Here is an 11,312-nt window from a genome sequence, read left to right on the forward strand (position 1 = left end):
CATTCGACAAGCACACATCTGGCTGGTGTACATGCTCCAAACAGCCAAAAGGAATCCATTCTAAATGCTGGCATCTCTGCTCCCCATTAGTTACAACCAGAGTCAAGGTTCGATCTTCCCAAATTGGATGCCCAAATTAATACACTGCTCAGCATCAAAGCAAGGCCGAGAAAAAGTGCCGGTGATAGTAAATCGGGTCAAGATACAAATGGAGAATTAAGAAAACTCGACTCCAATCCGCCTTTGTCCAGGCGTCAGCCAATGTGTTTTGAAGTGGGGGAGCTCCACGCATTTCTTCTAAGGAGAGCTCGCAAATCAATCCTGGAACCAGGGCACCATTTTCAAAGCTAGATTCAATCATGGGAAATTATGAGAGGTTCAAAAGCAGCCAGAGCACAGGGCTCACTACACCACCTTCGGGCCCGCAAGTGCTTACCAGTCAGATGAGCATCAAGGGGAAGGGATGCAGATGGCCACATTGCCATGCAGATGAACTGAAACTGTGCCCTTGTTATTGTGCTACACTTTGACAAGGACATCATCATAGAATTTACAGTGCAGAAGGAGGCCATTCGGCCCATCGAGTCTGCACCGGTTCTTGGAAAGAGCACCCGACCCAAGGTCAACACCTCCACCCTATCCCCATAACCCAGTAACCCCACCCAACACTAAGGGCAATTTTGGACACCCAAGGGCAATTTATCATGGCCAATCCACCTAACCTGCACATCTTTGGACTGTGGGAGGAAACCGGAGCAGCCGGAGGAAACCCACGCAGACACGGGGAGGATGTGCAGTCTCCGCACAGACAGTGACCCAGCGGGGAATCGAACCTGGGACCCTGGAGTTGTGAAGGATTTGTGCTATCCACATTGCTACCGTGCTGCAGCATCTGCTCCCCTCCCAGCCCTCGCTGCACCCAATGCGCTCACCCATTTTCGGATGCCCACGTGGAGCGAAAAAGAGGACTTGACTTTCCCAGCAAGGCATAGGAGCAGAAGTAGGCTGTCGGCCCATTGGGTTTGTGCCTCATGACTTGGATGCGATAATCCTCAACTCCACTTTCCCACCTTAACTCACCAGAACCTTAGTTACGTGTGGATTAAAACAACATACTTAACAACCCAACCTCTGTACAGTAAAGAATTGCACTGATTCACAATTCCCACTCATCTCAGGCGACCCCCTGATTGAGAGATTATACCCTAGACTCACCCACAAGGGGAAACAGCATTTTAGCCAAAACATTAGTCAAACATAACCAAAAATTAGAATTATAATCATTGCATCTTGGACAGTGCGCTAGCTAGCCAACGTCATCACTCCTCCCAGGTTCGATCCCGGCTCTGGGTCACTGTTCGTGTGGAGTTTGCACATTCTCCCCGTGTTTCCATGGGTTTCTCCCCCGCAACCCAAAAATGTGCAGGGTAGGTGGATTGGCCACGCTAAACTGCCCCTTAATTGAAAAAAAAAATGAATTGGGTACTCAATTTTTTTTATAAATGGGATCCAAGCAGAGTACTCATCCCCTAATTTAATCCAATGCAAGTGTGTCGGGATAATATCTCCCCAGCCTTCTCGTTCAAAACTAGAGGATCACCATTTTCACGCACTAGCCTGTGAAGCACGCATCTCCACTGAGAATTCAGTGCATCGATTTGGTGCATTGAATATCTTGGTCATTGTTTGCCACAAAACGTTTGTTTACAGGAAGCAGTTGATTAAAAAAAAATTAATTTTCAGGATGTGGGAGTCGCTGGCTGGGCCAACCTCGATTGCCCATCCCTAGTTGCCCTAGAGAAGGTGGTGGTGAGCTGCCTTCTTGCAGTCCACGTGGTGTAGATACACCCACAGTGCTGTTAGGGAGGTAGTTCCAGGTATTGAGACTTAGCAGAGGAACAGCAATGTAGTTACAAGTCAGGGTGGCTTTGAAGGGGAGGGGGGGGTCTTCAAGAGAATCCCATTAAAAGTAAAGCACAGTACACGCACCATCAGCAAATGATAAAGGTCATTACACAACGTTTGAAAGAAAATCTAGATTTTACTTACTGAAGTTTGCCTAATAATCCATTCTTGCTTGAAGTTACCCTGCACAACCACAAGCCTTTGCCCCCTGAAAATAAGGCGTGTCTAGTTCATTCTAGACTAGTTACAGCACCATTTACTGCCCCCCCCCTCCCCGATCCAAAATGAAAAGTAGAGTGATCCATGCAACAATCTGGTCTTAATGCAGTCAGGATTGAGGGGGGGGGGGAGAAATGCGGCAGTCAATTGGATAGGGCCGGTGTATTAGTAAGAAAACCGTGGCTGATTGAGGTACAAAATGAAAAGGGTTGCTTCGTGAGCAAAGAAAATATAAGTAGTAATCAGACTTGAAGGAAGTAATCGGGAGCTGTGCAGATAGGTGTTGGGAGTGCCCGGTTGCCGACACAGCTACCATTAGTTACCTGAGCGTGAAGGGCAGCAGCTGCAGCAGCAGCAGGATACGTGAACGCATGTGGAATGGCAGGGGTCAATTCTGTTGTGTACAGTGGGTAGGGAGCCCAGGCCTCTGGAGATGCAGGGATCAGTGCTGTTCCTGCAAGGTCATCTGAAACATGGAGAACACAGATTTACAGGTTTAGTCGAGTCACTCTCAAGAGGGGAAAAAAAAAAGTTAGCATCACAACCCCCGCTGAACTCCGGCAAAAGACAAAATGGATTAAAAGTCCAACGTCACTTAAACATTTGCTGTATTGTTCCATCAGGTGCTTAAAAAGATCACTAGTCACCTCCAAGTCTTAATCAAGAACACAAAAAATTGGAGACACACACAGATTTCCCCTCCATAGCATTTAAGGGTGGCATGGTCGCAGTGGCTAGCAGTGTTGCTTCACAGCTCCAGGGTCCTGGGTTCGATTCCCGGCTTGGGTCACCGTCTGTGTGGAGTCTGCATGTTCCCCCCGTGTCTGCGTGGGTTTCCTCCGGGTGCTCCAGTTTCCTCCCACAAGCCCCGAAAGACGTGCTTGTTAGGTGAATTGGAAATTCTGAATTCTCCCTCAAGTGTACCCGAACAGGTGCCGGAATGTGGGGACTAGTGGCTTTTCACAGCAACTTCATTGCAGCACGGTAGCATGGTGGTTAGCATAATGCTTCACAGCTCCAGGGTCCCAGGTTCAGTTCCCAGCTGGGTAACTGTCTGTGCGGAGTCTGCACGTCCTCCCCGTGTGTGCATGGGTTTCCTCCGTGCTCCGGTTTCCTCCCACAGTCCAAAGATGTGCGTGTTAGGTGGATTGGCCATGCTAAATTGCCCTTAGTGTCCTAAAAAATAAGGTTAATTGGGGGGGGGTTACTGGTATAGGGTGGATACATTGGCTTCAGTAGGGTGATCATTGCTCGGCACAACATCGAGGGCCGAAGGGCCTGTTCTGTGCTGCACTGTTCTAAATCTAAATCTAATGCAAGCCTACGAGCGACAATAAAGATCATAAAATGCCTCAACCCAAAGTCTTGCAATATAGTAGGGTCGCGAACGGTGATTAAATGTAGGCCTGGAGTTTTCACCATGTGACTTGCAACTCTTCCCGTCCTCCAACCATTAGTTGACCAATGTCCAAAGATGTACAGGTTAGGTGGATTGGCCATGCTAAATTGCCCCCTCAGTGCCTACAGGTTGGGTGGGGTTACAGGGACGGGGGCGGGATAGTGGGCCTAGGTAGGATGCTCTGTCAAGGGGGTGGGTGCAGGGTCGATGGGCTGATTGGCCTCCTTCTGCATTGTAGGGATTCTATTAACCCACCCATCAGGAGGCAGACAATTGGAAGGCTCGTTCCCCAATTGGATGATGTTTGACTGTCAGCCAAATTGATCCTCCTGTTCAAAGAAAAAAGGGGCAAATAAATGGTGCCCTGGGTTGCGGAGCATCCTGGAGACTCCAGGCCAATCCTGGAGTTTGGAATTTCACCGGCTGCATGAAAATGGCCGTCATGTTTTGAAGCCAGTTTGTTGTTCAATTAAATAAATGCGCAGACCATCATATGCAAGCAAAATCTGCAATTTCAATCCATCCGGCTACCTTTAGCCTAATTAGCTTGCTCTGGTTTACGCCAAAGAGGTTAATATCGGTTTTGTGAAAAGACATCATGTAACCAATCCCAGTATTGCAACCCAGAAACCCCTTTCACACAGAGTTATAATTACTTCAGGCGTCCGACCTGCATATTCAAAGAGAAGGCACATCTTTCCCATTCAAAAGCCCATTACTGCGAAGCTACAGTGGTTCAAACAATGAGGTGAATATCTCCCTTTCCTAGAACAAACAGCAGCTCAACGGGCTAACATTATTCCGCTCGACAGCGTGCCGCCCAAAGCAGGCTCTTCGTTCGCCAGAATGGGTCATGCAGGTTTGAGCACCAAGCTTCAATTCAGAGCTCGCTGAAGTGCAATCTTGCATCAGGTGTCTCCCATTACCACAGCAGGTGGGAGACACAAGGATATCAGATTGCAAACATTTGAGTTTGTGCCAACGTGGCATTAACCGGCTATTACTGCTGCAGCTTAAAAAGTTAGTCCCCTGGTTTTCAAATCCTTACACCATGTCCAAAGCTCGCGGAATGCAAGGCTCCAGGAACATGGGAGTGAGTTTCTGTTTTGTGGGGTTGGGGTCCCTGATGTCAGGCACATCGAAATCCTATCCCCACGTCTTCTGGGGCCCAGTACAATTTTTTGCGCAATGTCAAATGATGGCCAGGTGCGTGCTTGCCTGCTATCAAATTAAAGATCGACAGGACAGGTTTCCAAGGCTGGAAGACCAACCAAAGGCCTAGTCAGTCAACGGGAAAGAAAAAAAAAATCAGCATTGCCTGAGGTGGACAAAAGATAGTCGATGGGGCGAAATGTCCGCACAGTGGTTAGCACTATGGCTTCACAGCGCCAGGGACCCTGGGTTAGATTCCCGGCTTGGGTCACCGTCTGTGCGGAGTCTGGACGTTCTCCTCGTGTGTGGGTGTGGGTTTCCCCCGGTTTCCTCCCACAAATCCCGAAAGGCATGCTATTAGGTAATTTAGACATTCTGAATTCTCCCCATGTGTACCCAAACAGGCGCCAGAGTGTGGCGACTAGAAGGTTGTCACAGTAACTTCAGTGCGGTGTTAATGCAAGCCTACCAGTGACCTTAATAAAGATTATGCCCAATTTAGTGCCAAGTAAACCCTTCCCACTAACAGTGGTGAATGTGTGACATTATTCCCAAGGATTTTAAAATCTACTTTAGCTGCAATATAAAGTTGACAGCCCTGTATCTCAAAGTGGAGGAAGTTAGTTAAACCTATGGAGCAAGAGCAAAATGATCAGTCTCGTTAAGTTCCCATACAATAAACTGGCATGTTCTAACAAAATCGACTTAATTTAGGCAATCCACACTCATTCCATTTGAGGTTGCGATGTGGTATAATACTGGTTTTAAATGTTCAACATAGCACTCGACAAGACATGTTTTTTCATTTAAAGGTGTTAATAATAAAGAAGTCCTCTACATGATGTTGATTGTCGGTAGAACAACACAGCCATCTCACGAGAGACCATGCACAATTAAATATTGGTGTCCATTTACTGGACCTTGCTTAGGATTTCCTTTTTCCAATTTGCGTCTCATGTACAGGCTCCAACTCTGGAGAATGGAAAATTTTCCGATCTTACTATTCTACTAATTGGTAAACTTCTGGTCAGCGTCAGATGGAAGATTTTATTACTTTGAACGCAACTCAAAGATTTTAGGACACAAAACCATATTTCAAAAATCGCACGTAATCTCCTGGGGGTACCTAGCATCTAATAAATCAAGGATTATATTGGGGGGGGGGGGGGGTTGGGCATTAATCAGACAGACAGGAGTGGCATTAAGGCTGCAATTAGATCAGCCGCAATCCTTTGTGGGCAACACGGTAGCATTGTGGATAGCACAAATGCTTCACAGCTCCAGGGTCCCAGGTTCGATTCCCGGCTTGGGTCACTGTCTGTGCGGAGTCGGCACATCCTTCCCCAGTGTGTGCGTGGGTTTCCTCCGGGTGCTCCGGTTTCCTCCCACAGTCCAAAGATGTGCAGGTTAGGTGGATTGGCCGTGATAAATTGCCCTTAAGTGTCCAAAATTGCCCTTAGCGTTGGGTGGGGTTACTGGGTTATGGGGATAGGGTGGAGGTGTTGACCTTGGGTAGGGCGCTCTTTCCAGGAGCCGGTGCAGACTCGATGGGCCGAATGGCCTCCTTCGGCACTGTAAATTCTCTGATCTATGATGGAACAGGCTTGATGGGCCAAATGGCCCACTTGTCGCTCCCACTCGAGTCGTGACGATCGTAACGTTTAGCTCAGGGACGCGAGGGTGAATCTTCTGGCTGTTCATGCTGGCGGATCTTCTAGTCCTGCCGATGGTGCACCCCCGCTGTGCGTTTCGTTTTGAACGGCGGAACAGGCTCAATAGGAGCCTATATCGGAGGCCCCATACGGGCAAGGATGAGAGTGCGGTGGATGGGCTGAAATTTTTAAGTAGCAGAGTAATTTTTAAAAATGGAAACAATGTACATGAAGAATAACATCACGCAGAACCCCCCCCCCCCCCCCCCCCCCAACATTTCTGGAGCTCCTCATCGAAATATTGAGCGATTTGGAACCATCGCCATTCCAACCTATACTGAGGAACAATGGTCAGCGTATTCATCAGGAACGGAGGTGTTGCCAATAGCTTGCTGGTCAATACATCATACTGCAGGCTAAATGGGACAGCTGTGGAGTGGAGCTGAATAAATTACTGTGCCTTTGAAAATCCAAACTGACATTTACCAGCTAAACCAGAAGGAATAACCTACTTAAAGCAAGCCTAAACCGATAAATTGAATTCTCCACTTGGTATTTCAAAGCGATCGAGTCATTGAGGAAAAAAAAAGGACAGGAAGTTTGTCCGATTGCTTCGGCCGCCCAGCATTGATCAAAGACAGGCCATTAGTTCTGGACACGGGCGGGAGTGAACATTGAAAACTGGGCCATTTGAGATTAACTGGAGTCTATAATCTGTGGGGGAGACTTTATTTTTCTTTTATTGCCCAGATACTTCAAAATTGGCAAAGATTCACCCAAAGTTATTTGAGAGATTGATGGATTCTTCACTTACTTTTGCTGCTCAGATCTAGAGAGCAATCATACACCTATTCAAAAGCAAGCTGCTGACAGTACCCCAAGATCGCTTCAACTAGCAATATACATGGCCAGGAGATTTTAGATTCAGGTTCAGAAGATCTAAAAGCATCTTCTCCGTGGGAGAAGTACAAGCAAGGCCCCTACCCCATTTGCATTGGAAAGTCCTGCTGGAAGCACACATGGACCTCAACCAGTGAGCCCTCCCGTGGTTTCAAGCGTCACTATTGTTTGGGCTCCGTTGGAAGCAGGACAAGGTGCAGGGTTGATGCAAATCCCACAAGAGGCAAAGCTTTATGATAGAGGCTGGGGAAGACGGTTACAATTATTGCATGGGATTGTTGGTCGACCCTGCAGCAGGATGGTAATAATTGGTGCTTCAGTTGGCATATACATTCCAAGATACCATTCTCAGCCAGCCAACCAAGAAGAGTTTGCAATTCTGCATTGTTGCCTGTTGACGGTTATATGGAATAAATAGGAATATATTCTCCCCCCCCCCCAAAAAAGGAATCTACTCCCCATCCCACCACCCAAAAAGGGTGAAAGAGGAGCCAATCAATAATTGGCAGATGTTTCCATTCAAGGTTTGGCGAGAAGGTCGTCCGACTGCTGAACGCATTGAATAGGGCAGCACGGTAGCACAGTGGTTAGCACTGTGGCTTCACAGTTCCAGGATCGATTCCCAGCTTGGGTCGCTGTCTGTGCGGAGCCTGCACGGGTTTCCTCCGGGTGCTCCGGTTTCCTCCCACAGTCCAAAGATGTGCAGGTTGGCCATGCTAAATTGCCCTTGGGTGTCCAAAACGGTTAGGTGGGGTTACGGGAATCGGGTGGAGGCATGGGCTTAAAGAGGGTGCTCTTTCTGAGAGCTGGTGCAGACTCGGATGGGCTGAATGGCCTCCTTCTGCACTGTAAATTCTATGATCACTTTTGATATTCCTCCAGAGGGTACACTGCGGTTGTGCAAAGTGCACCATCTTGGGAAATGGCTACGGACGGTGAGGGGGGGCCCTAGTGAAGCTTAAAAAAAAAAAGAGCACCAGTCCACCACTAAAGAAGCGCACCTCTCAGCCACATGTGGGGTGGTAATGACGGGCCTTGGAGAAATCCGTGATCAGCATCCCATCCCCATCCTGACGGCTGGAGGAAGCCCGGTGGTGGGAGGCAGCAGTGGGGACCTAAGGGCGGAAAAAAAGATGAATGCTCCTTAAATTTCCGACTGCGACACCAACAAATCGATGCAATGCATTACTCAAAACTACAACGCCACACAAGTTGCTCTCCGCCACCCTGGCCAAGGCAGCTAGCGTGGTACAAGGCCTCATTGTCGGATTGCCCGATACACACAAAACATTTTTACAGGTTAGACGACAGCATGGAAGGTCAACTCCACAAGAGGAGATACTTACAGGGGTCCCGTGCAATGAAGTGCGCCCCCAAGGCAGGGTGCATGTTTGTGGGTTGGGCGTCGCCATCAGCTTGCTTTTGGCCATTTTTGTATTTGCCTTTGCGAACTCCAACCGGAGAGTTTGAGGGTTTTCAGGATCAAATCTTATACCCTGCAGGAGCAAACACGGCATCTCAATTATCAATACCATCAACTTCCCAAACGGCACCCACAGAAACTTAGCCTTTTGAGAGCATTCAATTTAAAGATCAGGAAGCCACAACTCAGACGCTATAACATTAGATATTTACCTAGACATTGAAACATTCAACTGCAAACCAAAATCTTACCAAGGAACACGAGAGCGAATGTCAACTCCAGCATTGGCAAACACGTTCCATAGTCACTGAAGCAGGTTGGGTGGCGTACACAGATTACCCAGGCACATTACACCTTGGGTTTCTGAAATTAGTGCGAAAACCCAAGCAACAGAAGTTCAGTTTTGCCAACTATTGGTATCATGAGGTGGTGCCACTCCATTTAGGAATACTTATCGAAGGCGGCACGAGGGTTAGCATCACGACCCGGTTTCCCTTGTACGACTGTCTGTGTGGAGTTTGCACCCTCTCCGTGTCTGTGTGGGTCTCCTCTTGGTCCCGTTTTCTCCCCCAGTCCAATATGTGTAGGTTAGGTGGGTTGGCCATGATCGATTGCCCCCCCAAGTGTCCCAGGATGTACAGGTTAGATGGGGTTAGAGGGATAGGGTGGGGGAAGTGGGCCTAGGTAGGGTGCTCTTTCAAAGGGTTGGTGCAGACTTGGTAGGGCCAAATGGCCTCCTCCTGCACTGTAGGGATTTTTAAAAATTCCATTGGCCTTCTCTATTACCTGCTTAATTTACTACTAGCTTTTCTAAAAATAATCTTTATAGGTCACAAGTAGGCTACAAGTAGCACAGTGCTAACCACTGTGCTACCGTACCACTTGCGATTTGTGCACAAGGACTCCCGAAGGTAGCACAGTGCTAACCACTGTGCTACCATACCGCTTGTGATTTATGCACAAGGACTCCCAAATACGGTGTTACCATGAGTAATAAAACTCTGGTTATAAATAATAATCTTTAGTGTCACAAGTAGGTTTACATTAACACTGCAATGATGTTACTGTGAAAATCCCCAGTCGCCACACTCCGCCACCTGTTCGGGTACACTGAGAGATTCAGAATGTCCAATTCATCTAACAAGTACATCTTTCAGGACTTGAGGGAGGAAACCGGAGCACCCGGGAGGAAACCCACGCAGACCCGGGGAGAACGTGCAGACTCCGCACAGACAATGACCCAAACCGGGAATCGAACTGGGGACTCGGGCGCTGTGAAGCCAACAGTGCTTAACCAATGTGCCACCCAGTTCTCAGACGAAGCATTGCAGACATTCTGGACACTGCATTTCAGGAAGCTCTCCCAAGGCCTCGAGAAGGTGCAGGAGAGGTTCATCAGACATGACATCAGGGATAAAGACATCAGTCAGGCGGAGAATAGAAGCAGGGTTGAGCTCTGAGGAAAGATTGGATAGGCTGGGGTGGTTTTCCTTGGAGTAGCGAAGGTTGAGAGCCCCCCCCCCCCCCCGAGGGGCATATAGGGTGGGCAGGAGGCACATTTCCGTTAGTAGAGGGGTCAATTACCTCCCCCTGGATAGAGGTAGAAGGCCAAGTGGGGGAGTGGAGGAGAAACCTTTTCACTTCGAGACGGTGAAGTCTGGAACTACTGCCCGAAAGGATTGTGGAGTCAGAAACCGTCGTAACATCACTTGCGCTGCCAGAGGGCCACGTGCTGGACAGATGGAATTAGGTATCAATCGACTGGCTTGGATACGATGGACTGAATGGTCTCCTCCTGTACTGCACTTTGATGAATCTATAGTTAAGTGTAGACTCGGTAAGAAGTTGTTCAAATTAGGGACTTTGATAGGAATAGCAGCTTCCAGTGGAAGGAGGGTTTGAAATCCCCCCCCCAGGGATACAGATTTAGGAATGGCTAGAAGCAGAGTAGGCTGAACAAAGCAAAAAAAAAAAGATCAAGAATGTTTTTCTGCCTAAAGGGTGGGAAGCAGTTTCAAAAAGGAAATTGGATACATATTTGCTGCGATTTGGGATAATAAAAATGCCGTGGGAATCCTGACAAAGAGGCAGCACAGGCAGGTTACGCTCAAGGGTCTCCAGCGCTCCGCCACGTGAAGGCCTTCACACCCACCGGGTATTCCCAGCACGTGGCGCATAGCCCGCAAAAGGCTGCCTCAAGAGGGTGTTTAAAATGGCGAATTCATTCCATCGTGGGCAACTTCAGCAACAGTTAAAGCAATAATCTGTATTGCAATCCATTAGTCACACTTGGCCCTGGCAAGCACAAAACCAGAAGGAAGTCATTCTTCAAATTCTCACTGCCAACACTCAGCATTATTCAAAAAGAAAACGTAAACAAGGTTCAACATGGGCGATCTGTTTAGTTTCTCCCACCTGCCGTGTCCTCTGCAGCCCTGAAGTTCAGCGTGACGCTAATTAAATTGGCACTGGATAAAAAAAACTCAGGATTTGGAGCAATAACTGATTTTATACTGCATACTTGCCATTAAGAGCAATTGAGAATGTCCTTACAGGGGTTCTATGCTTGAGGGGTAAAGTTGTCGTCGTCTCAGATGACCGTAGGCTCCTTTCCCCTTTGAATTGGGGTTGGGGGGGGAACACAGGTGGTGATTTAACCCAA

General features: G+C 48.1%; 1 protein-coding gene across 1 annotated transcript in view; it reads right to left on the minus strand.

Moving 5' to 3' along the window:
- Positions 1-1,462: 1,462 nt before the first annotated feature.
- LOC119956726 (RNA-binding protein with multiple splicing 2-like) overlaps positions 1,463-11,312 on the minus strand; it is a 75,349-nt gene continuing 65,499 nt past the window's right edge. Inside the window, 3 exon segments of the mRNA XM_038784063.1 lie at positions 1,463-2,590; positions 8,574-8,621; positions 8,624-8,795. Coding sequence (XP_038639991.1) covers positions 2,367-2,590; positions 8,574-8,621; positions 8,624-8,795 — 444 coding nt within the window. The 3' untranslated portion in view covers positions 1,463-2,366.

The sequence above is a fragment of the Scyliorhinus canicula genome, chromosome 24 (assembly GCF_902713615.1).
Source record: "Scyliorhinus canicula chromosome 24, sScyCan1.1, whole genome shotgun sequence".
NCBI classification, from domain to species: domain Eukaryota; kingdom Metazoa; phylum Chordata; class Chondrichthyes; order Carcharhiniformes; family Scyliorhinidae; genus Scyliorhinus; species Scyliorhinus canicula.